Below are 27033 nucleotides of genomic sequence, written 5' to 3'. Positions count from 1 at the left end.
TAATGTATCCAACTATATCCAGCATTAAAGAGCTGGATTCAGCAGAGGATTACCTGCCTTTAATCACACCTGGAGCCCAATGTGACAGAGAGGGTTTTTTTGTTATGATTATTAAAATGGCTTCATGTCATGGAAAGTGACAAGAATAAAACGGAACATTTTGATTGCTGGAACCTAAACCAAGACAGACTTTTGACGCATCACGTCATTTCATTTACGAGCCCACCCTCTACAACAACTAACGCAGAAACTACCATTCACATTTTATTCCCTTGGAAGTTAAGGATTCAAATGGCTGATCGGCAAATAAAATATAAATCAAAAGATGGATTCCAAATTCAAACTCCAGAATCAATAAAGAGGAGATGAGAATGGAGATAGTGGACGGTTCAGAGCAGCTGTGTGGAAAATAAGAACGGCGAGGATGACGGCTTCTGGAACGGAGGATGGCGTTTGATCAATCGAGCGTTTCCTCGAGTGTCGAGCTCACAAAAGAAGTGTGGATAAGGCGCTGGTAGCAATCAATAGGAGGCCTACACGTGAATAAGACTGGTTGATTTAATAAAAACTTGACACCAATACTCAGGTTCGCTGGTTTCTCAATAATGGAAGGAAAACGGAGGAAAACCAATAAGTTTGAGGCCTATAATGAGGCAAAGAAACATTATTTCTCAGGTCTGTATTTTATTTCAAACCATCTTCACTGATCATATGGAATCAAATAGTAGCACACCAGAAAAAGCCATCGGTCTTGGATAAGGAGAAGGTTCTTTGCAGAGGAAAATGGCTCTCGGGGCGAGGATTTAGCGATGAGAAGTGGATTCAGTACCAGATTTATTTCTCTTCTTCAAGGAATTGATGGCTCTCCTTAAAATGAAAACATCCTATCCTACTTTAGGCTCCGAATCTATTTCGGCAGAGAAGCAGTATCTTCTCGAGCCGTCCCCTGAATGACCGAGGAAAGCAGACGGTGGAAACCTGCCGGGAACCCAAACATAGCTAATACGAGCAATTAAGATGGTGCAAAAAGAAAAGAAACCGCAGTAGAAAATTGGAAAAAACACAAAAGGTCAGTAACAAATAAGAAAACACCTCTACATAAGAGAGGGAGTCCCCAATAACAAGAAGCAAGTCAATACCTGAAATTAAAAAGAAAATTACAGATATTGAATGTGCAGCTACAGTATATCGATGTTATGAGTAGAACCTCACTTTTTCCTTCCCCTCCTTTCCCCCATTGTCCTTCCTTCTTGCCCCCCCCCCCCTCTCCCCTCTTCGTTGCAGGGCTTGTACAAGCCGTCGGGCTGCGGCGTCATCCATCACCCATGGATGCCTCAGGGCATGGCGGGATCAGAGATGCCGTGCGCGGGGTCGCAGGTGAAGGACACGGTGATGGCGAAGCGCGTCCCCCACGTCACCTTCTCCACGTGGTGGAGGTTCTCCGAGCCAGAGGAGAAGAAACACACTCGTCCTGGGAGAGGAGGGAATGAGAAGGGACTCTTTAGTAGAGGACGCGTTTACAAACGGTTTTTTAAAAAAAAAAAAAGGAGCAGTTCAACATTTTGGTTCTCGTTTTGCTTTCCGTGTACGACCGAGACGAGTCGATTACATACGTGCACAGCGTTCGCGTTGCGATCCACGGCTGGCGTCGGGACGCGGTGGACGCAGCTGTGAAACTAAAGACGACGTCGGTCGTAATCCCACGTCTGTGTTAAATACAGAGTTCGGTCCTGACGGTGACAGTAGCTCAGCACACAGGACGCAGGTTAAGACGGGTAAACACTTTAGTTTAACCAACGTATGAAGAGATATGTAAAAACTGATATTAGTAACGTTGACGGGAGGATGGTGGATATTTCTCGACACGGTCTGGGTGTTTAGGTGTGATGACTAATAAGAGCAACCGTTTGCTGTCCCAACTCAAATCTAACCAAGACCCCTTAAGCATCATTTTAACTGTTTATTATAAGATATTGGAGATTGTATTACATATATTGAGATTACTTCTAAATTTTGGACAAAAGCTAAACGAGCCGTTCTTTCCACACTAACCGAAGTTAAACATCGTTACGGCGACGCTGCTCATCAAGGAGCTCCAACAGGAAACCTAAACTCACAAATCATTCCATTTGAATTTCTGCTCATAATGGTTTAAATAAAACAATATAACTCCCCAACATGTAACTCCACCAAGCGTGGACCAAGCAGTGACGACGAGCTCGTCGTCCAGTGACGACGATCGTCCAGTGACGACGAGCTCGTCGTCCAGTGACGACGATCGTCCAGTGACGACGAGCTCATCGTCCAGTGACGACTATCGTCCAGTGACGACGAGCTCATCGTCCAGTGACGACAATCGTCCAGTGACGACGAGCTCATCGTTCAGTGACGACGATCGTCCAGTGACGACGAGCTCATTGTCCAGTGACGACGAGCTCATCGTCCAGTGACGACAATCGTCCAGTGACGACGAGCTCATCGTTCAGTGACGACGAGCTCATCGTCCAGTGACGACGAGCTCATCGTCCAGTGACGACAATCGTCCAGTGACGACGAGCTCATCGTCCAGTGACGACAATCGTCCAGTGACGACGAGCTCATCGTTCAGTGACGACGATCGTCCAGTGACGACGAGCTCATTGTCCAGTGACGACGAGCTCATCGTCCAGTGACGACGATCGTATCGTCCAGTGACGACGAGCTCATCGTTCAGTGACGACGAGCTCATCGTCCAGTGACGACGATCGTATCGTCCAGTGACGACGATAAAGAATAAAGTTGAAATTAGACTGAACAAAATCAAAATGTTGAGAAGCTGTTTGTGATCTCCGTTGCGGGGACGTCTGCGCCTCAGAGCTCGTCTGAGCTCCACAACTTCAGGATCAAACAACGTGTTCGAATGTCTTGTGATTCAACGTATTCTCTTTGGAGTGAGCGCAGGTTTAACACCGATACCTTCACGTTTGTCCGTTTCCGGCTATTTCGGTCTGCACAAATGCGACTACGTCCTCCCAAGTTGAACTTTGCAGCACGCTCTCATCCGTCTCAACACTAATTACTAAACTCTTTACGCGCCAAACGAGAGATCAGTTCCGTGTTACTAAACACACACAACACTACACCAGGCATTTTCTACAATCACTTGACTTTTTTCCCCCTCTACATTTCGCCTTCTTTTTCAAAAGCAAAATTTGTTAAATACTGGTTTGTACTGCCACATCCAAAAAGTAAACCAACGACATGGACTACTCACTATTCTAAATGCCCGGTTGTTTGGCAGTGCTTCCCCTTACATTGTCCTGGAAATCGTTTTTCACACAAGAGTTAATGCCTTTACACATGGTGTGAAAGCTCCAAGACAATCGACCTACTTCCAGGAAAAAAAAAACAACAACAAAAAAGTTACTTTTTTTTCACCCGGTAATGTTTGTTTTCTGTGTGAACTAATGACAAAAACAACAGTTTAAAAAAAAACCACCACCAGTGTGTGAAGACCATTAGAGGTCTTGGAGTTGCTCCAATTTATACAGGGATGATTCCTAAAATATCATTAAACATGCGTGAAAATTTATTCTTACGTATTTGATAAACAAACAAGCGACATCGTGATAGTCGGCGAGCTTTCGAAGTATAATTCAATATTTTTTAGTTGAACGGAGCCAAACTGGCCGTTTTGTAGTAGTTGTGCTGAGGCGACCCACGTCCTCACTCCGGCTGGCCACTTGAAGCACAGACATTGAAGTGGTAATAACATTATCATCTCAACTGTGAAAAGAAAATAACGGCGATTTAGCTATTCAAAAAGAAAATTCACGCTGCTGATGGAACCGAAAGGAAGTTTGATGAGAAAAGAAAAGGACACGCTCGACTTATTCCAGGATGGTATTTTAGTGAACGCTGAAATGTATTTTTAAACGGAGATTGAAACGTGTTAAAAACGCTCTTTTTCTTGAACCAACGCTCGGGCGAGAGTCTGGTGAGGATGCCTCGGCTAAATTCTCTTCGCTCATCAGTCTTTGCGTCGCTGGAACAGATAATGAGCGAATGCCGATTACCAACCGAGCAGTCCGATTCTTTTCCAACTACAGCGCGCTCCGTGTCACACGGACATTTGCATCGCTAGTCTGAGGTTGTAGCGCCACAATTAAGAGATTAATATTTCAGTTTTCAGACTGTTGTTTTGTGATCAAACTTCCAGCCTCTTCACCTTCTGAAAGGGTTATCTCATTATGTGAATATGAATAAACAGTTTGAATCATTGTGCCCCAATTTGTGTCCTCTCCTTTCCTTCAGGGAATACCAACACGCGCAGTTGTGTGTGTGTGTGTGTGTGTGTGTGTGTGTGTGTGTGTGTGTGTGTGTGTGTGTGTGTGTGTGTGTGTGTGTGTGTGTGTGTGTGTGTGTGTGTGTGTTTAAATCCCCCCCCCCCAAACAGGGCATTTCCTGAGGACGTCGGGGGAAATCAGTACTCGCTGTTAAACAATAGAATTTATACTGAAAACTCCAACAATGGTAAATAAGAAGAAAAGGAATTGGCGCACAAACAAAAGAGTGCGAGCAGCGAGACAATAAGTGGAGGTCCGTTTGTTTTCCACCAGCGGGAAACGAGGGCATTTTCAAAGTGCTCAAATTAGCAGCACCGCTTCCGATAACTTCACAATGAAATAATCGGAGAATAAATCACTTGCACTTGTCAGTATAAACGTTCACACCGATTACTGTGAAGGACGCGGCAGATTCGGTGCAGTCAGCCGAGCGGATCAGCGGCAACGCAAAAGGAGATTCACGGGGGAATTCGACAGAACTGGCCGTCTAGTAAAAAGTAATAACTTTCCGACGCATTGGTCGGACACGACTGGAAAAACCTCGACAAGCCCCCCGCGAAACGCAGGACGGTAAACGCTGGCCTATACGGACAATTATAAATAAATAGGCTATTTCCATCACTGTGTAATAAAGAAAACACATCAAAGAGGCGTGGCTGAATTTCTTGGTACCTTTCTATGAAAATAAAAAAAGAAACTAACAAAAGTAATCTGTATTTGATGAAAATCCAAATTGTTTTGGGATTTTTGTATTCAACATAATAGTTTAAATAAGAAACAAATGTAAATGGCAATAACCAAAATGATAGAACCCTCGACTTAATATTTAGTTGTACAGCCTTGAGAGGCAGGAGCATCAAACGAAGGACTTGTGAAGCTCTCGGTGAGACTTCTGCTCCTGTCAGCAGGCAGTTTGTCAGCAAACTGCTCCATTTGTCTAAAGTCCAGTCTCTCCAGATCGCATGTTTCAGCTCTTTCAATCGATGTTAGATAGGATTCAGACCAGGACTCTTGGAAGGCCACTTCAGAATAGTCCTATGTTTTAGTGCTGGGCCATTCTGGGGTGATTTTAGCCGAGTTTCGGGGGATTATGCTGTCGGAGGAACCTGTGGCCGAGACGGAGCTTTCTAACACGGGGCAGCATGTTTCGCTCCAAAATGCCTCGATAGTCTTGTGATTACGTGGAGTCCCGCACAGATTCAAGGCCTCCTGTGCCAGAAGCAAAGCAGCCCTAAAACAGAACAGAGCCTCATCCATGTTTCACAGCAGGTGTGGTGTACTTTTCTTGGAAAACTTCCTCTGTGAACACAGAGCTGACGTGACTTGCCAAAAAAAAGCTCCAGTTTTATCTCATCTGTCCAAAAGAAGTTCTCCCAGAAGCACTGTGGATTATTATTATTATTTTGTGCTTTTCAGTCAAGTTTTTGTTTCAACGGGCGAGTCTTCCTCGACGCCAGATTTTGCTCTACAAGCCAATCATGCTGCAGTCAGACACTGATGTCCGACAGCCCTTTGAATTTATCTTAAATCTACTTTTTCAAAGGTTCTTTGATCTGCCATCACCACCATCCATCTGTTCAATCTTTGGTCAATTTTCCTCTTGCACCTTCATGCAGGCAGTTTGACCTCAGTCCCATGGACCTGAGCTTTTTTTAAATAATCTTTTCAACTACAGTGACAGGAACATCAAGCTGGTTGGAAACGGTCTTACAGCCTTTATCTTTAATGCGCTTGTCTACATTTTCTTTCTGATCTCTTCAGACAACTCTGCTTTGATTTCTCTGCTCTATGTTCAGTGCGGTGCACACAAACACCAAACAGCAGAGTGATCACTCGTCTCCATTTAAACAGGCTGAATGACTGAAGACATGCATGGCATGTTGGTTTGAAAAATCACTGTCACCTTATTATTTCTACCAACAAATCTGCCAAGGTACAAGGTACAATCATCTTTATAGAAGAAGCAATAATTGATCTTTTTTCATTTGTATGCTTTACTCTATGACATACCAAAGACAGGCAGATCCTGCATAGAGGAGAAAACTGCTTTTAAATTTCACTACTTTTATACAATTAATTGTAATAATCTACATAAATTTATACGTTGCAGTCCAACTAAAATCACATTTCATCGCTCATTTCTGCGGAAACTTGTTTTTTTCTCGTTAATGTCAATAAAATGAAAGAAAGACCGGTGAGGTTTAAAGACCACACAAGCATCTGACATTTATCTGACATAATGCAATGCAAATGAGCAGCTAATTAGCCTCCTACTGTAGCCTGTAAGCTGGTGAATGTCTGGTTGCTCGTTCAAGCGATACAGGAGGAGTGTTAATGTTTGTACGTCCGAAAAGAAGAAGACAGCTGCAGCAGCAGTGTGTCATCGTCTTATCTGCATATGACAGCTGATATTACGGCTGTATGCAAATCCTAGGGGCGTCACGGTGCACAGAACGGCTGTCTGGCTAGAATACATATCGATGATAAAGCTGCAGGTAACTGATGCTCGCGAGAAAAAAAAAAAAAAAAAAAAGACTTTACTATCCAAAAAGAAAATTATGGAAGGGCCGATATGTCAAAGCTCAGCAAGATTTGAAAAGGGCAGTAAATGCAAGAAAACCCCAAAAACATCTTGCAGCTTAAGGAATTTTGCATGGAAGAATGGTAAAAGCTTTCAGAACAATGCCATCAAAGACTGATGAACAATTATGAAAAACACCTACAAGAGGATGTTGCTGCTAAAGTGGCCGGTGCCGGCTTCTGATGCCAAGGAGGTACATACCTTTCCCACCGAAACTATATTCAACCTATTCAAACTAAAATGCTGGTTTTCCTTGTGGTCATCACCTTTACCTGTAGGTACTGTGTCACAGAAGATCAAAAGTATCCAAATATGTCACAAATGAATTCGTTCATCCAGTTTCCATTGAAATGTATTGATTTTTTTTTTCACGACTGCAAGATATGCACTTGGGTGTTGCATTTTGCTGGCTATCTTAACACGGATTTCCCGATTAGGCAGTTGTCTTTCCAAAAGTTCTTCAGGTAATAAAAGTTCATTTGTGGCCGTAAACCTTTTCAGTGTGGTGATATACTTTGACCATTTGTAATGTGACTAATTTGTGCTATTGTACATTGTTCCGTTTGTGAGCACAAGACAACCTGGAAACCGACTACAGAGAAAAACCTGCCATTTAATATACAGAAATATAAACCACAGCAATTTAAATTTTTACCAACAGTAACGTGATGAAAAGCATCTGTCCACTTGAAACAATGAATTAATAATGTGATTCCTGAGAGAAGCACAGCAGAAACACCAGTGTCAGATTGAGCACTTGTCTTGAAAACACTTAAATTGACTCCGTAAATAAAAAAAAATAAAAAAGCTTCAGTATCATAGCTAGGTTCTGAATTAATATTCTGTTTAGCATGTTGCCCTTACTGAGCAATTACTTAACTTTGTCATCAGCTCCACACACAACTCCTGCTCTTCAAGTCGTTCCTCCAGTGTTTGTTTGTGTGTGCTTGCAATAAACATCCACACCTCACTGATTAGCCCTTAATGAGGCCTTTAACTTCAGAGACCCAACTGGCATGAACGTGCGCGGCTAACAAGATGCTAAACGGTGCGTGACTAGTCCGGTGCCAAACCTGAAATGCCCACAAACACACGCCAGCACGGTCACGAGGCACGCAGCATGTTAACAAACTGTCCAGTCGATGTATTGATTACTCCCACCGCCTCATAAATAATTAGCTGAGGATGAATCACACAGGCCGTAGTGTCTTTGAGGACGGAAGGCATAAAAGTCGGACAAAGCGAGATGACGTAGGCATTAATCATCGAGCAGATCTCGGGCGGAAAACACCTTCAGGGACACAATTACCTGGATTCCACTATGATCGGGTACAATTTGAAACCCCCCGAGACGGCTGAAAGAAACGAGCGCACTTTCCGTTTGTGCCCCGCAGCGTGCATCAAGTCTGCAGCGCTGCTTCAGCGACATGATGACATCTCTTCTTTACAACAGTTGTTTACCATTTCGGGTTCTTTCAGAGTTTCACAGGAGGTGGTCCATTTTACCAGAAACAACGAAACTGTGGATTTCAATGTCGGTGTGTGTACCACACACAGCGTCCAGTTTCACTCCCAGTTGACTGCACCGTCGCTGCATTCCCTTCCCTCTGCTATTGAAAAATATATATCCAGTTTTATGGCATGTAGCATTAACATTCATGGACACAGCAGCAGGGGTAATGTATCACACAGCAAAAGCCAGTTCTCATCAAATTGCTAATAAAATTGACCACTGGGGAAAATGTGACAAAATCTGCTTCAGCATCTCCACTCAGCTATTTTCCTGAGGGAAGCTCTGGATTTTAATTTGTGCTGAAATGATTTTTATAGTTAGCCTCTCGGCACAAAATTAGTCAACAAGCCAAGATGGTGAGCATGGCATACATTATACCCACTAAACATCTGCTTATTGGCATGAGCTCAGTCAGTATGTTAGCCTGCTAACAATAGCATTTAGTTCAACCTCCCGCTGTGCAGCGTCACAGAGATAATAGCATGGCTATAAACCCGTGTTCGGTTTTATTCACTGGTGAAATTATGAAGGCCATCAACCTGTGAAAACTGTGTCTGTGGAGGAGCTTTGTTAATATCTCATCAAATTGTATCTAAGCTTACACGGATACTAAACATTTAGTTTAACAGGAAGCCGGCTTTACGATTGGAAAGTAATGTAAATTAGGCAAGAATCTAAAAAAAAAAACTAAGCGGCAACACACCATGATGTTACTTATTGGTTGCTAAACTGCTGTTTCGAAGCCTTTTTCAGAAACCTGACAGCACTCGGATTGTATTTTCAACTGAACGTAGTTTCCGGGTCTGAAAAGAGAAGCTCACGGGGAAGAGCATAAAGTGTGATACCAGTTGGGGCCACTAGGGGCTAGCTTCAAAAAGCTTCTGGCTCCATAGACTTAAAATCAACTGCTCTCATCAAATAGAAAGTTTATAAATATATTTTTCCACTAGTCAAAATGGTGTCATTCACTAAATTCGTTCCTTCTTATGAGTTTTCTGGTGGTCCATTTGAAAATAATCCCATTGTTAATTTGATATTAGGCTTCAAAAAAAGCAATTGTTTGGGGGCGTGTCTGGTTTCTGACATGCCTGGGCTGCAGTCAGGTTTCCACAGAAAGTGGGTGGTGTAGTGTCCTTGGAAAGTCAGTCAGTCACAGCTCGCTCCTCCCCAGCTTATCCAAATATGGTCACTTCTGGTTTCAAAAAAACATAACGATGGAAAAATGCTGAACTTGAAGCTTTGAAGCAGTAGGTCACAAACCAATAGGTGATACCACGATAGGATATTTGAGTGCACCTCAGGTATGTCAATCAAAAGAGACACCCCCAAACATACCTGTCTGAGGTTTAATACCTCTATAATTATGGAAGTATTTTCAGAAGGACCACCAGAACACTGATCACAAGTGAATTTAGTGGAAAACAAATTCTCATGTAATATTTCGAGAGAAGTTGACGCTTTTTGAATCGGAGTGTATTAGACCCAGAGGTGTTTTGGAGACAGACCCTAGTGGCCCTCAGTGGTATTACACTAAGGCACCTCCACACTGGCTTCACTTTTCAGACAGACTTCACTGGTGCGCCCTCTGGTGGAGTCCTCCAGTAACACGTAGTACAGGGTCAAGTATATGAACAAATACGTTCACGACGCAGAGTTGTCAATGAGAACGCGTCAACAGCAGGTATATCTCCGGTTTAACATTAATCTGAACAACACCTTTCAAACAGGAATCAGCCCTGTTAAGAGCCAAGAATTAATCCAGACAGTATTCAGTGTATGTTTGCAGAAGCACAGACATCAAGGTCAGCCTGCTGGTTTAAGGCGTAAATGCAGCAGAGGTTATCTAATTCCCCCGCGGTCGTCTGAGCTGGAAGGTTATCCCCGACTGACTCCACCCACGGACGTGCCAAGACGTGCCGCTTTCACTGTCCGTCCTTCTATCGCTCTGTTTGTATCCGACGTTCCCAGCCGAACCCCTTATCTTTCCCTCACATATCTACCCGTTATCTATCTCCCAGCCATTTGCTGTCTCTGACCTACCAATAGGGGATGCGTTCACATTCAATATATCCATCAGTCACCTCTCCTTTTTGTTTAATCCTCCACAACTTGAGCAATGGTTCCCCCTCCATCCCCTCAGGTGCTCGCTGTTGTTACATCCCAAACTTTTGCTCTCCGACTCCAAAGTCCTGATTGTCCTCCTGCAGTTATAAAAGCACCTTGTTCGTTGCCGTCACCTCAAACCGCCGTGATTATCTCCGCAAACTAATCATCCGTCCAGATACCTGGAGCCGACTCTCACCGAGTCAAAACGTGTCAATGGCCCAGCGTGGCGCCTAAAGAGTCTCTCAATAAGGTGAGAGAGAACATAAATGAGGTGTGCTGTCGATGCATTATGCATGGCTGTGTGCTGTGCCTCCTGCTTGATGCACGTCTCTGGATAAAAGTCACCGTGACAGGCGCAAACACGGCAGCAGGAGATTCTCCGGTGGCTTTTTTTAGATTCTCAAGCAGCCGCCACTGACAATTAGAAATCTATCAAGGAGGACCTTAGAGAGACGGGACTCTTCCTCCTTCTCTGTCCCATCGTCTCCTCCTTCATCCAGCAGCTTTCATTAGGCTTAAGATCCCGCTGACACCCTCCTCTCTCTGTAGTCTGCAGGTTACTCTCTCTTCACTGATGCAAGATGGCTGCACTATTCATAAACATCTGTCACGGGCGACGAGGCGTCAGGCGAGCTACAGTCACTCTTCATCATGCTGTGTGTCCTTCAGTCGGTGTCCCTCACCGCTCCGTCACCGGGCCGGGACGCTTCAGTGGCTCTTTGACTGGGTAAGAGACTTGTGGCTGACTGATACACGAGCGGCTGATGGAGAAGAGGCGAGATGGGAAAAAAGGAAGTGGGACGAAAGGTTAAAATAAAAAAAAGTAGGCAAGGAAAAAGTAGAAAGACGCCTTTTTAGGAATGGCTGTTGAGTAAAAGTGGCGAATGAGTTGTGCTAGAGGGACATTGGGGTGAGATCAGGAGAAGGGGGAAAAGAGCTGCGAAGAAAAAGTGAGAAAAAAAGACAAGGTGAACAGAGACAGCATGGTGGAGGGGGTTTGGGGGGGTTACTGTCAAGATGTGATCGAGAGGAAGTGATGCTGGTCAGGGAGACAGAACGGCCTCTGGAGATGTTTTCCACTCTGAGCAGATTTCGTTAGCACCTCGAACATTGAGGAGCAGCACTGTTTAACAGGACAGGCATCAAGCAAAGCAGAGAAACGTGATCCAAGCAGGCTGCTGCCCGAGTTCTTCGCTCAACTTTGCCTGAAACTCTTTAAGCTACGCGACACCGGCATTTCAAACCGAGTGACTGTTCAATGGAGTTCCTTTTTGACATGAAAGAGTGTGTGTGTGTGTGTGTGTGTGTGTGTGTGTGTGTGTGTGTGTGTGTGTGTGTGTGTGTGTGTGTGTGTGTGTGTGTGTGTGTGTGTGTGTGTGTGTGTGTGTGTGTGTGTGTGTGTGTGTGTGTGTGTGGTGCATAAGTTTCCTTGTATATTCCCTTCACATGAGTGCGATTGCTGAAACGTTACTGCGCAACGATTCAGCGACTATTAATCGTGAACACGTGATTCTTCGCTCGCTGCATTGCTGCCATCTACCCGCTGCTTGTAGTTACAACAGTTGTGCTCTCATTATCAGCTCATATGATTTACTCACAGGTGTGTGAACTGATCTGAATATGAAGCGTCCGTAGCTCAAAAAAAAAAAAAGTACCATCTCTCGTCAGCAGAAGCTTACTGCTGCTGTTAAAAGCATGTAGCAGTAACACTGTTGCTTTATGGGTAAACATCGGCCAGCACAACGGACCGAACGGAGTCCCTGGATGTTTCATTTATCGGAGTGCTTTCTTTTCTTTGTCCAGATTGAATGACAGAGTTCAGAGGTGATTGTCTGACGAGGACGACGGACGTGATGGGACAGGAAGACGTGACGACTCGACTTCATCCCTCTAAAAGCCGCAACTTCAGACCATTCGATTAGAAAAACAGACCGCGTGAAATGGAAAATGAAATCAACACAGATTGAAAAGCGAAACTTGTTCTCAGAACAGTTGAATATAAATATCAGGGTGGTCGGAGTGCTATCTATCAAACACAAGACAATGCTGTAGATTATGATAAATGCCGATATGTGAAGGAAGGAAATGTAGCCGCACACTCAGCCACGATTCAAAACCACTTCAACTCATCATTCATGTTTTGACACAAGAGTCTTGGATACATTGAAGGCAGCAAATATGAACTTAAAGGAATATTTAAATACTGAGGGTGAATTAAAAATGTGTAGCACAATTCATACTTCATACTCTCTATCCATCTATCTCTAAGACAGCGGAGAGCTAAAAGATTGTTTAAAACTGATCAAAGTTCTATTTACTTGAACCTAAAAAAAATCTAAGTGAATTGAAGCTCTCCGCTGTCTTAGAGATAGATGGATAGAGAATTCAAATTAAGCCTTGGGAATAATAAAGTTTAAAAAAAGTTGAAAAGGAGTCCATCCAGTTCGGTGGATGTCTGAAACAAGTTGACAAACTCAGTCTGGCACAAAGGGACCAGCTTTGAAAATACAGAGTACTGATCCAATCCCCTTGTTTAAAGATGTGTCACATTATCCTCACGTCTCTGCAAAATAGGAGATGACTTTTCTAACACCCAGTGTGCTTTTGGCCCAAGCAACTTCAAAACATCCATTTACTTACACTCGTTCCCATAAATTCTTTATGTTGTGTACGTAGAGACCGACTGTAATGACAAACACAGATCACATCATTTCCTAAAAGATCAACATGTTGTTCTGTTTAACCCTCCGGGTGCTCTAAGCGTGGTCAAATCTAATCCCCTGTCTCTGCTGGCGATTAGCCGCTTTTAGAGGATTATGCCCACTTTGTTATATATTTTAGCCTACTAAATCTCCAGACTCCATAATGCAGCTAAGTATAGCAATCATAATTTTGAGCACAGCTGTGATTATGAAATGTTTTATCTTTCCTGCAACATTTACTTGAAGTCTGGCTTAATCGGCTTACGTATACAAAGCCAGCTGTTACTAGATGCTATGCCTGATAATCTGGTTTTATAATATCCGACCTTAAAACAGGCGTTTGAAGCCGATGTGGGGAAAAAAAGCACTATGTGGCACTGATAGGTAGATTTAATTTTTAATAACTGATCGGTACCTGCTCGTGGTTCCACTGTCCGGTTGCCATTTTGGTCCATGAAGACAAATCGTCCTCCAGTGAAGTCGGAGCTGTAGTCGGACAGGTAGAGTAGAGAGGTGTAGTCAAAAGAGCCGTAGGTCACCTGGAAGACAGCGAGAGGGGAAGACAGTGCGAGTCACAAAATGAACCCGTACAGCGAGCTCAGAGGAGGGGTGGGTGGCTGTGAAAGAATATACAAATCATTGTGAAGAAAATTCGGTCAGAGTCATAATGTCGGTTTTGGTTGGATTCGGTGTCTTGGTGATTAAATGACCAGTCTTAGTGTGGAGTTGGTAAGAAGTACGCGTTCAGATGAAGCTTGTGGGTCCAAAAAGTGAAGCCAATGCTTAAGTGCCTTAAAGTGCAATACCACTGAGGGCCACCAGGGCTGGCTCCAAAAAAGACACTGGCTCCACAGACCCCCATTCAACTTCTCATGAAATATGAAGTCAATCCAGTTTTTATGTTGTGATTCACTACTTCTCATTCCATGAGATATTTGGCCTCAAAAAGCGGTATGTTTGGGGGCATGTCTGGTTTGATTGACAGGCTTGGGGTGCAGTTAGGGTTGCTGTACAGGCAGGTCAGATCCGCTCCCCCCTTCACCCCAGTTCAACCAAATATAGTCATTTCTGGCTAAAAAAAAAAAAAAACTAAAACTAAATGGCGACGATCGAAATTCCACATTTAAGGCTTCAAAATGGCAGTTCACAATCCAACAGGTGATGTTACGTTGGGTTGCCGCTTGGCTCAGACACCGTTAAGTGTACAATCGAGTGCTTGTGGGAACTTGACCCATACAAGGGACTAAAACTCAGGATCTGTCAGTCTGTGTCAGACAACTTCAAGTTTTGTCTCTCACAAGTGCCCCAACTATACAATAAGTTTTAAACTCTCGTTAAACCCATTTTACTACGGTTCCCGTAAACTGTGCTCACACGGTGTCACTGCTGTGAATCATATTGACTTGGAATCTTATTATTTTTTTTCGGGTTTCCAAACATTGTGAGAAATCTTTGGGAAGATTTCACACTTTAAAGTTGGGGCTCCAAAAAAAAAAAAAAAAAAAAAAAAACACGATTAAAAGTAAATCTGACGCACGAGCGCTTCACACAGCACGTACCCGACACTTTTATTCCTCATACTGTAAAGCCGTGTCTACAGAGACGCCTCGCCTGAGTAGAAGCAGCAGCAGGTCTGTTGCTCTGTGACCTGATCAGGCACCGTACTGAGCTGTAGGTCACCCACAGTTTGAAGGAGCTCTGAACCCAATACACATCCACTGCGGTTATACACATCCAAAAATGCAAGAAAACAGGCTTCAAGTGGAAATATGACTTTGCAGACACCTGGATTGGTTTAAATGAGTATAAGTTTTCTATCAGATGTGAAGGAGAGTGTTGAATAAAAAACACAGCTGAAACGCATGCTTTGTAAAGTCTGGCAGCAACAGTATAAACAAGTGCCCTCCTTATCAAATTGTTGGGATTTCTTGAGGCTAAAGTGCTCCATAAAATGGCCACTATGTGCAGCGCTGCTTTAAGATGCAGCATAATTCTCTCATGCAAAGCAAACCGAGGCCTGTTTTTGAAGCCCTAAAAAGAGATACTCAGCTCTGTGAAAGCCCACCGAGCTCAAACATGCAACACGTGGCCTCAATTAAAACATCAAACCGTGCATTGACATGGAAACGGAAGTGGTTGATGATTTGAAAGACAAAACCATTTCTGACCGAATGTGACTCTTACTTGATCAAACTTCAAAGAAAGAGAAACAACGTGTGCTGCCGAGAGGATCATGAATCACTGAAACATCAAACCACCGAGAGAACTCAAAACAGTTTCCAATTCGCTTCTTCAAGTTCAGTATGGAACCTTTCATGTTATTTGAACATTTATAAAAATAAAGGGTGTGAATGTGTCTGAAATTGTCTCTGCCCGGCTAAGTGCCGCATTTCACTGAAACCCCCTTTCTGTTGATAACTGCGGTGATTCGGGTTGTGATATATCAGTTGTGACAGCAGGCTCAGGTCATGCTGCCTACTAACACTAGGAGAAGAGTATGAAAGGAAAATAGAGTGGCACCATGGGGACTGGCCACAGGTTCACAGAGTAGCAACAAATTCAGGAAAGAAAGTATTGATGAATCCCACATTTGTGCATCAAATGTTCATACGCACAGTTCGGGAATGAGGCCCACTGTCTTCAGTGTTTTAGATATGATGCAGAGTTTATCGTTAAATGAATGACTGCCAGTGAAATAGAGACCCTGAGGCAGCAACGCAACGCCCAAACCAAAACACTTCCACCGCCGTGCTTCACAATCGGTGTGAGGTTCTTCTCCTGGAAAGCCGTGTTTGGGTTGCAGCAAACGTGTTTGGATTCATCTGTCCAGAGCACATCATTAACTTCAGGTCTTTACTGATAGATGTTCATTCATCTAATGCTCTTCATGTCAACAGTTTTTCCTGATCAGAACTGAATCGGCTGATAATTCTCTGTGGGTTCGCCACTACAAGTTACACAAATCCATTTTATTTGTTTGTTAGTATAATATATTCAGTTTTAACATTTACGAGCATTGTCCTCGTTTTTAGAATTTCACCATGAAATGAACATCTGAATTATTATTTCTTTGCCAGAAAAGTGCTTTGGACCTTTCTTCTTTGAGAAGCTTTTGTTTCCCACCAAAGAGCCTCCTCATCAAACTAGTTTAAACTTCTGAGCACTCCCGTCCTTTTCTCATCATAAAATATTGATTTGTGTAGATTCAAGGTGTTGCCGGAGTAGCATGCTGACCTGCAGACTGCAAAATACGACCGATGTAGTAGGACATCAGCGTACTTTTGGCATCCTACCTTTTAACATACTATGTATTGGGGACATACCAAATCTTTTTTCTGGCGTATTAAATACTACGGTAGTAAGGATATTGGAATGCAGGGATAGTCTAACTCATAGGAATATGTACCTTTACGCATATTTTAGGTTGTTTTGGTACATGATAGTGTAATTTGAACGAATCCCCTCTCAAATGTGTCTTCAAATTGATTCAAGTTTAGTAGAAGTTCAGCTCAGGCGATCAGAAAGTTCAGGTGTTTCAAGAGGAGGGCGGCTGCGTTAAGGCCGTGATTACCACACTGACAAGTCGGTGAACAGCTTTACTTCGACAGACAGACAAGACAAGGTCAGCAATAAAAACACTACATTTGACTAAGTGTCTGCTCTCAAAATTCACTTTCTTTACACAGCCAGGTCTACCGCTGCCACGAAGGAGATAAAGCACACTTTCCGTGTCGTCACACTACAACCGCCCGCTATGACACCGCATCAGCAACATGATCGATGGGATGAAAACGCACCACCAACATCGTCAAACCCCATTTACATATAAACTAGGGCTGAGTTTGCCAATTAGCCCCAAAATGGCGGCAGAGACAGATGAGGAGGAGAAGTGGCTCTTTTCTGATTAAATGTTTCCAGCTGTCGAGGGCCAGTGGGAGAGGATGAGGTGACAAATATTAATATGGCTGCAAAACCAATATGAGTTGTTAGCGAACACTGAAGGATGAAGCAACAGCAAACAAGAAATACATTCCAAGAAACACTACAAGCAAAGACGATATGTACCGTCTCCTGTCCACTCGCCTTTTCCCTCGGTTATCAAGACAAGACTATAGATCAATAGGAGACAGATGCTTTAGGAGTAACAACATGTCCAGGCCGATGGTTTGGAAACCTCTCCGAAATTAACATTCAGGAATGTCGGCGACAGTCCACTAAATTGCAGTGATGCATTTTTAATTATCTTTATGAGGAAACAAGAAGAAGAAAAAACATACATCCAATCCGAGGAATAATTTCAGGAGTTACACACCCTCCTCGTGCTTTTTTAAGTTAAAGTAAATCCTTGAAACTTTTTCTCCCCAAAGACACTTGTTTGAACTTTCTTCAAGGTCTTCTCTCAGTCCCAGAGACACTAATGTCTCATGACAACAACCAAAGACTAAAATATAAGACTAAAATTAAAGCAGTGAGCTTTATTAGAGCTGCACTCCATGAATATTCATGAAAGAGTAAACAATGTATGACGTGAACAGTTTCCATAACAGACCAGAAGTAGGGGCTAAAATGGAATTAAGATGCTGCCTTCAGGGGCAAATTATCAAAGAAAAACGTACAAGTCTCAGCTGACCTGATGGTAAATGTGAGAAACAAGGAGGATATTCTGGCCTCCGTTTTTACATTTTTGCTTTCAGTGAGAGTCTCAGTGAGAGTATATATATATATATATATATATATATAGAGATAGAGATAGAGAGCTATAGATAGAAGTTTTAATATCGGCTAACATAGATGCCGATACTTCTGTGATGAACAAGAAGGTGAAGAGAGAATCAACATGTGATAATCGTTCACTACTTTCTCTTGAACACATTTGTACCCTTGCATTCATTTGTGTACAAACAGTGACAGAAATAATCGAATGAGTCATTTCTAATCTGGATCGCCTGTTTAGGAGAAATTGCTGGACGAAGAGCTGAATTTGCGATGATGGAAAGTTGTGGGCAGAGAAGGAAGCTCATCGACTTTCAGTAGCTTTCAAGAGGCTACCGTCCACCTGTAGCTCTTTGCACAGAGCTCGTAGCCTCGGAGGTCAGCTAACTGATTGGTTAATATCCTCCCTGAGTGCTTCAATCAACCAGAGCCTTGTCAGATTTATACATTATCTGCCTGATGAGGTGACTGTCACAAACAACACGAACACAAATCTGAGCTCCGTCATCCGAGGAACGAGTCGTGTCTCCGTGTTCGTTCCTCACCTTATCGATGTGCGGGTGCCAATACTCGTCATGTTGGGTCTTGGCCGTCGTGCTGTTGATTCTGGAGAAGAAGGTGGGCTTGGTGAGGTACATCAGAGTTTGGTCCAAACCAAACGTCTCAGCTATAACTGCCTGGATCCGCCCACGTACATCACTAACAATGAAGAACAGGCACAGTATATCAGGCTGAAGGCCGTGATTACCACATTGACAAGTTGGTGAACAGCTTTACTTCAGCAGACAGACAAGACAAGGTCAGCAATAAAAACACTACATTTGACTAAGTGTCTGTTCCCATTATCCACTGGCCTTACGTTCCCTTTTCTTTTAAGCAGCACGACAGTCAGGCAACATTCAAACATTCAAGTCCCAAATGCAGCTTTGAGAACTCTCGTCTATACAAACACTTTAGTACTAAAACTACATCAGCAAATGGCCGTTGACAACAATCAATGTTTTGATTTAGTGCTCGTGATGTTCTAATGCCACGTTTACTAAAGCAAGAGATGTGCATTTACCTGATGGGCATAAGAACACTTGAATAGCTTTACATGTAGCCATAATCTGCTTTGTAGACAAATCAATATAATTACATGTTATTAATGTTTTAATACCTTTTCAAATAATAAAGAATTATGGGTCGACTAATATGGTTATGGATACCAATACTGGTGATTGATAATCAAGGAGAAAGATTACCGAGGTTTGAAACTAATATACTTTCGCAGTAAAAATAAAAATCAAAAGTCAAAATTTGTAATAAGAAACCCGAACAAAATGTTGTTCTGTAATCTCTGTCTTTGCACCCTCAGACTGGCTGTCGGAGGTTTCTTCCTGTCAAAAGGCCAGTTTTTCCCTCCTAGCTTGCGTGGGAATTGTTGAATTGTTGGGTTTCCCTGTATAATGTTGTCGAGTTCTGTTGGAACAACGTTACTGTGTTGAGTGCCGTGAAATAACACGTGTTGTGATTTGGCGATCATAGGCCATTACTCATGGGGTGGAACCAATCAGATGAAGCTGTTAGCAGGACATTGCTCAACACCACAGAGTGCAGACGGCTGCATCAGAGTTAAAGCACCGTACATTTAAATCCACTTATTTTAACGACGATTTCATAAATAAAAACGCCGATAGGCTCCCGATGATCAGCCCGGATAATTGGTCGAGGTGTATAAAGAATGGCATAAATGCATTTCAATAAAGAGTCACGCTTGATAATTTGAGTGCATGTTACATTGTTTAAAAATATATATATATCAGGTGTCTTATTTGGGAACAAAGTTCAATAAATGCGCGGCGGATTTTTAATCAAAGTTCCTCAGTCACCTGTAAAGCTGGAAATCCTCCGGCGTGAACACGTCTGCGATCTGATCCCCGAAATACCTGCAGCCACGTCCCCGTCGCACAATCACAGGCAGACAGTTCCAGACGCAGACAAAGCCAATCAGAGACACACGAGCACCCAGAAACAAACACAGAAGACGTCATCCGTTAGCATAAATCAACATGTCACAGCACACTGTAATAACCATCCAAACACAGAAGACTCTAAACATCTGAATCTGACTGCTTCACGCAAGGACATCTCCACCAGTGATTAAAATCAGGCACTGATGGAGACGTCCCTGAGGACCCCCCCTCCCCCGTGTCAGCCACCTGCCCAGAGGACAGAGAAAGAAGGGATGGGAGGGGGCTGAGGGAGCGATGAATGAAGTGAGGACAGCGGGGAGCAGATGATCCAAATAAAACGGCAGTGATGAATGAGGGCCGTACGGGTCACTGGACCTGCAGAAGACGGCTCACAAAGACCCGCTTCAGGAATATTAATGACCAACTCCGTGTTCTGGTGAATATATTTCGGCAAATGTTACATATCGGTGTCAGTCCTGCACGTAGCACACCGGACAAGGAGACACAAATACAGACAAATGTTGCGTTCCAGATGTTGTACTTGTGTACCAACACTCACTGTTGTGAGTATAGAAGTGCGTTTCACATTGTCAAGTACAGAAACATGCAGTGAACTACAAGTACCAGGATGATGCACTCAAAATGCTCCAAATAAAGAAGTGTGAAACTCTTTCCACCCTAAACGGTCGCCATCTTGTCTCCGTAGAGGAAGGGGGCGGAGCCACCGACGTAAAGAATTTTCTAATTAAGTTGTCTGAGGAAGCTGCAGCTGTTCTTGAACGCCACACAAAAGTGTTATTCTTCATTACTGCTGCTGAACAGAAGAATCGGTGTGTTTATTGTGTGTTAAACACGAGAACACGTTAATTTCTGTGTAAAATAATTAAAGCTGCAGATATTGTGGCGGGTGATGTGTTCACATGATGAGGTTATTTCCGGTCGGTGCAGAACAGCAGTGGGAGATTTGAAAACAACACTACCATGTTTAAATTCCTGCACTACACAAGGAAGAGTCCCAACATGTAAGAGCACTATTTGTTAATGTACTAAGGGAAGTTCGTCCTCTTGAATGCAGCAGGTTTACTTGCCCACCTGTAGATATTCACAAACTGTTTCCCCATCGACAGCGCTCCAGAGTGCAGGTCCAGTATGGAGGCCTGCAGGGGTCAAAGGAAATACAGGTAATCAGTGCAAACGACAAATTAACTGAACAAACATAACGCCAGCACATTGATGCATGCTCAAAAAAGTTTTCCTCTTTAGCCTTTTTTTTTTTTCTCCCTCTGCCCTTTACTTGTTATTGCTCGTCAATCCTTTGGGACGCTGCTCTGAAAATAGGTCCTTTTCTCAGAAGTCTCCCTGTTGCTTCCGCTCCCGTCACTTAAGGTCACTTAAGTGTCTTAACACTCCATAAACAGTTCCCTTATGAGGACCAGTGGAGAGGGAGAGCACTAGTAGGGCATGTAAGGGACAACCAGACACCTGCAGACAGGAATATGACTTCCTGTTTTCTCTTCCAGAGCTGCAGCTGTCTGGTTATTGTACCAGCCTGCCCTCTAGTGGTCAGAGGATCGATTACAGAAGGGGATCTGAAGAATGTGGACCTTACTGATCTATTTAGAGAGTGAAGCTCTGCAAATGGAAAGTGTTGTGCAAAAGCTTGTGAACAATAGTGAATTATCTAATCATTTCTCCTGCTATTAAAGTATAACAGCTCCATTGTTGTCCCAAAATGTTAAAAACACAACAACCAGCTACACGTTTGCACTGAGCAATAACTTCCTTCATTACCACCAACGTTGACACTTGTTTATTTTCACACAATCCCACATTCAACATCCTGCTGCTGCACAGGCTCACCAGGGCTGCAAGGAAACCAAATGTGTATTAATCCGCACAGGAAAATAGTCCCCTACAAATCCAATATTTACTCCAGTTTTAAATTAACCAGACTTGTCAGCATCGATTTCAAAGTTGACAACCTGTCTTTACAACTTCTGTATGCATGTAATATTCTGTTGTTCTTCCTGTTGAGTATATCTTGTGGGTACGCCTGCACAGGTGAGTGTTAGTGGGCTGTTTTGGGGTTTTATTGTTGAAGAATCTAATATTGTTTTCTCTTTATCTCACTCGGGACAGCAATGGAAATTAGCTAGTTGGCAAGTCTGGAACAGAGCATCTCCTCTCTTTTTGATATTAATGCTTTCTGTACATGGTCCCGACTACAAATAAACATCAATTTAAACTTAATCATGTTTTCCAAAAACTACAGAGCACAGCTGCTTTACAAAATGATTTAGCTTTTTCCGAAAGCCAAACTTTATATTGCCAATTTGTTTTTAAAAGACCTACAACTTACAGACCAGCCTGAAGTGATTTCTCATATTTAGGACAACATCTGTTTAAATTTGAGTTACTGTGTGGATTACATGAGTAAATGTTGGGACACTGGTGTGCTGAGGGAGAAACGATGGAAGACAATGTCTGGGAATCACATGCGAGGAACACGTTCTAGGGGTCGACTGATATGTATTTTTTTTCAGGGCCGATACCAAATACGGATTAGAGGTAATCAAGAAGACTGATGACAGATATACATTTTCAGTGAAAATGAACATCTTCGTGTCAAAATTTGGAATAACAACAAAGAAATCCTTAATTGAAGCACCAGCAGAAGGTTTGATACTTGATTCTGAAATGTGCTTTTCTGCAGCAGGTAAACTATGAAAGGTTGTTCTGTAATCTTTATATCTTCTGGGGGCCTGATTATCGGCCGGGCCGATAATTGGTCGACTACTCGCACATTAATTTAATCCTAAAGCAAAGTTCTGATCAAAGATTCACGCCGAGACAAAAGAGTTTCAGAGCGTTGAAGGGAAAGTTGCAGCAGTGTGAACCGTCCTGTTTCAGCCAGCTGATGGTTCACCTCAGACTGACCTCGACAAGTTGCGAGTGGGAAGTGGAGGAGACGGAAAGTCCTCTAAACTGTGGAACTGTTCCGGAAAAAGAACAAGAGATCTGCGACCTTAAGTTCGTGGTATGAATTTCCAGAAACCCCGTCGGTATTCCACCCGAGCACCCGTGGGTGGCTCCAAAAGTGTCGACCCTCTTGTTGTCACCGTTTCATCTAGAAACTAGAACGGCCCTAACCCTATCTTCATGCATGTTTTAAGACACTACATATTATATCCAAATGCGTCGCTATGGAGATGTTGCACTGTTCAGTCTGGCTGCTTTGGTGTAAACTGGCAGGTAGCCTCGCGGATTGCAAGTAGTTTCAAATCATCTTGTAGGGAATCTTTGGTCCGAACTGTCCTGAACACACAACTTATTCAGCAATATTCAGAAATACTGAGAGGCAAGCTGGGCTTTACGTTTGAACTTTTTATACGTTTATTTACAACTACTGATGATTTTCACGTGCAAAACCACCTGATAGGCCTCTTAAATTCCTGTATGGGGAATTCACCGGCTGAAAGACAGTCAGTTCATCCCTGCCTCCCTGTCATGTTATTCCTGATGAAATACTCACTCCTCCCTCCGACCCAGCCAGCGCCAGCCCCCTCTCAGCCAACCTGTGTGCAGGAGACACAAACAATGGAAAGAATTCAGCTGCGCACACGCACAACATCATGAAGGGGGAAAATAATAAATACATGGAACAAAGCGAGAAGGGGTGGAAGGAGATGAGCCGCATGTTTACCTCCGGAGGACCCGAGCCTCCTCCCTCGTCACCACGCTGTCTGTGACTGCGCGGCCGCACTTCTGAGGGGTGCATCCTGGGAGAGAGAAGAGAGCAGAGCATTTCAAAAACAATGCCAGAGCATCTCGGTTTCAGTATCCTCTGGGTCCTACAGCAGAGACAAGAAGTGACTCGCAGGAAAATAAAGTCCGAGCAGTTTGTTGTGTTCATGCCACAAAATTCAGGCGTTTCCTTCCAACTTTTGGATGATTATAATTCATTGCCGGACGCCAGAACCTCCCGCTGTGTCATCTTTACACGCTGGAGAAGCACAGTTTGAACTCTCAGCAGTACTGAGCAATACTCAACACAGAGAAGATATGATGTAGATAAGTTAAACATACGAAGCCTGTCACTGAAATATATGAAGAAATGACTGACACCGACAGGTACCAATAATCAAAATAAACAATGTACTGTGGTGCTGCCAACTCTCCACTTATGTTCCCATAAATCATAGCAGAAGAAGAGAGCGCAATGAGATGGCATCGTGAAAAGAGCAGCAGTCAGATCGCCAGTAAAAGAGACTTGAATTAGAACATTTCTGTTAGTTTCATCCAGCTGATGGATGGAAATGATTCTAAAGATGATGAATCTTAATAATTACTGGCTGACTTCAAATCTGCATCAGTCATCCATCATCCATCTGAGTGTGCCCGTCCTGCTCACCTTTACTCCCTCTTAAATTGACATGGTTAGTAATTAAAAAGGTTAATAATCATTGGATTATTCAGGGTATTTCTCCATGCAAGAAACACCCTAAATAACATGCAGTGGTTGCGGCTTCTCAATTTTGAGGATTTTCTGCGTCTTCATCTGGTTCACTGAATTTCAGCTCGAGCTTCAGTCTTCATTTCATTGTACAGCCGAACACGTGAAAGGACGAGCAATGCTGAAAATAATGACTGGCTGCCACACAACTCGCTCTCATTACATCTGATTAGGTGGCAACTGGTTTCAAATAGCGCCTCAATCAATGGAGAGTTGATTGCTAGTTGTATATTTTTACAACCAGGTGGATCAGAGACACGGAGGTTCAGACCCAAACTGAACAGAGAGCTTGTCAGGGACGGTTTTAAAAAATACAGTTTTAGGCGTGTTTCATATCTCCTCCTCGTTTTTGACGTGTTGTTCAAGTATCCCCCCCACACACACACACACACACACACACACACACACACACACACACACACACACACTGCTGTTAGTTGCATTAAGTGGGACCATTGTTTTAACGTTTAACATGAACTCTTAAACAACACGTGTTTATGATCAAGTAGACTTGTACTATACTGCCATCTAGTGGATTCAATCTGTGCCGTTTCACATTCAAACCACTGCAGAGCACACGAAACTGGTTTGAGTTTTGATTTTAAAACTAATAGTATTTTCTTTTTAACCTTTCACATTCACTTAATTTGTTTTTTTTTTTTTAGTAAAAAAAAAAAAAAAAAAAACCAGTATTTTTTGGGGGGGGGGCTTCCTCCCAGCCATGTTCAACTTCACACAGCAGAGAGACCACCTGACCCAGCGCACTTCAAGGACCAGAGCCTCACCTGGGTAGCGTTTGTAGTTCTCGTAGTCCTCGGAGCACTCGACGCCGAAGACTCTGGGCTGAGGAGAGACCAGCTCCCGCTGCCTGGCCAGAGTTTCCGTGATGTCGCTGTCCAGAGACGTCACGTACAGCCAGGCGGCCGCGACGCACGCAGTCAAAGCAACCAGCAGCAGGGCGGCGAGCCCGCGGGAGCCCCGCCACGGGGAGCCCTGCCTCAGCGCGTTCCCTCTGAGCCACACACAAACAAAGAAAGCTCAGGTCTCCAAATCAACTCAGTCTGACTCGTTGTTAATTGGACGTCCGTTAAAATGAAGAATTGGCGCAGGGAGGATTCAGGACTGTTGTGATCCCTCTGTAAAGATATTCAGATGATTAGAGTGACTCCCCTTCAAATATGTATGAAACAAAAAGTACACTGTTATTATTCCTTTCTTCCCAAACTCTTCTGTTGTCGTAGTATTTGAAGATTTAGAGGGTTTTTTTGGGGGGAGAAGAAAGTTGTTTTTTTAGCGCTAATAATGCCTGCTGGAGAGTAACATCTCATTTGTACTATTTCACCATCTTGTTTATGTCAGTGTTGGAGAGCAGCTATTCACATCTAATTATAGTTCAATGTTTGCCACAGCCTGCTGAGTGCATTCAGACAGGCTCCATTCATTTGGCAGCATGCACACAAATCTGGAGCCTCCTTACTGATCTCTCTCACCTGCCAATCAAATCATTCATCTCAACAACCATGCCAGGACAGTTGTTCATGTTGTCACACGAGATGAAGAGATATTTAAAAGAAACAGTCCTTCAGGACAAAAAACAATAGTGAGCAGTCTCCAGGCCTGTTGATCAGAGGCGACCTGATTGTAGACTTGGTTTGAGGTCCTCTCACTTTTCTTTCCCTGCAGTCAGCTGGGAGTCAAAACCAAAACCTTTCAGAAGAACTGTTCATGTTGACAAGAATCAGTATTGAGTTCTGTTAAAAGTTAAGATGCCCTGTTTATTATTATTATTATGTGTTTTTTTTGTTGCTGTATTCCCCAGTTTAAAACACGAGTTAGAAAAGTGTAATAATCCGTTTATCATCAGTTTAATGAAATAATTAAAATAGTGACGTTTCTTATTACATTTTTAACACTCAACTAGGAATCTGAAACTTATTGCATTTCAAAAAGTATCCTAACAACCAATCATGTCCAATAATAACAACCCTACAAACACAGAAATAATGAATGAAGGAACACGTAAACGTGGAGAAGAAGCAGACTGAAGCTCCACTTTTCTTTGCGCCCATTAAACTCTCATTAATTATTCACGTCATTAACTGTCACGTGGGACATCTTGAGTTTTTATTCCTTTATTTGTGAGAAAACTGGTTCACGAGGGAACATTCACAAAACGGTAAGAGAAGGCAGGAGCAGAGTAAACGTGAAGTTGCGGGATGTTTCCGTGGAGCTCCTGAGGACCTGATCTCTGAAGAAGAACCTTTCACCTCCTCTCGTCCGCACAGGTCCGACATTAGCATCCGTTTATTAGCTTACCTTTTAATTTTCCTCTCTATCTCGGAGGCGTTTGACCCCTTCGTGTTTCTCATTCGCAGTAGAGCCATCTCGCCTCCGTTTGTCCGCCACGTAGCGTTCAACAACTGCGGTCACACGCGGCTCCTCGCTCCCCGCCTGGTACTAGCCATACCGCACAACCCGCCAACAGCTTGTACCACCACCTAAATACCTTGCACTTCCGGGTGGCCCCGTATCGTCAAACCTGATTGGTTCTCCGGGAGGGGGAAAGCGTCGTTTTCATTGGACTACGTCGGCGTCCAATTGAATTCCACTACAGCCCCCACGATT

General features: G+C 43.3%; 1 protein-coding gene across 1 annotated transcript; it reads right to left on the bottom strand.

Moving 5' to 3' along the window:
• Nucleotides 1–550: 550 nt before the first annotated feature.
• On the bottom strand, nt 551–27033 carry ogfod3 (2-oxoglutarate and iron dependent oxygenase domain containing 3). Its single transcript, XM_069707487.1, has 9 exons — nt 26725–27033; nt 25194–25420; nt 23599–23674; nt 23428–23470; nt 20988–21052; nt 19812–19868; nt 18486–18639; nt 13643–13766; nt 551–1471 (listed from the first exon to the last, which is right to left on the bottom strand). The coding sequence occupies exons 1-9, from the start codon at nt 26790–26792 to the stop codon at nt 1335–1337; spliced, it is 951 nt and encodes a 316-aa protein (XP_069563588.1). The 5' UTR covers nt 26793–27033; the 3' UTR covers nt 551–1334.

Source organism: Brachyistius frenatus, unplaced genomic scaffold (assembly GCF_029030835.1).
Source record: "Brachyistius frenatus isolate BFR_SWC_R1_liver_20210118 unplaced genomic scaffold, ASM2903083v1 Contig_69, whole genome shotgun sequence".
Taxonomy (NCBI): domain Eukaryota; kingdom Metazoa; phylum Chordata; class Actinopteri; family Embiotocidae; genus Brachyistius; species Brachyistius frenatus.
The sequence above is the reverse complement of the archived record's forward strand: the minus strand, read 5'-3'. Positions and strand labels throughout refer to the sequence as shown.

Excerpts from the sequence above, each read along its gene's own strand:
- ogfod3 (XM_069707487.1), bottom strand. The coding sequence starts at position 26,792 with ATGGCTCTACTGCGAATGAGAAACACGAAGGGGTCAAACGCCTCCGAG. Across the intron at positions 19,869-20,987 it reads CAGTTTGTGAATATCTACAG|GTATTTCGGGGATCAGATCG; the intron begins GTGGGCAAGTAA and ends ACGTGGCTGCAG. Across the intron at positions 1,472-13,642 it reads GACAGTGGAACCACGAGCAG|GACGAGTGTGTTTCTTCTCC; the intron begins GTACCGATCAGT and ends CTCCTCTCCCAG.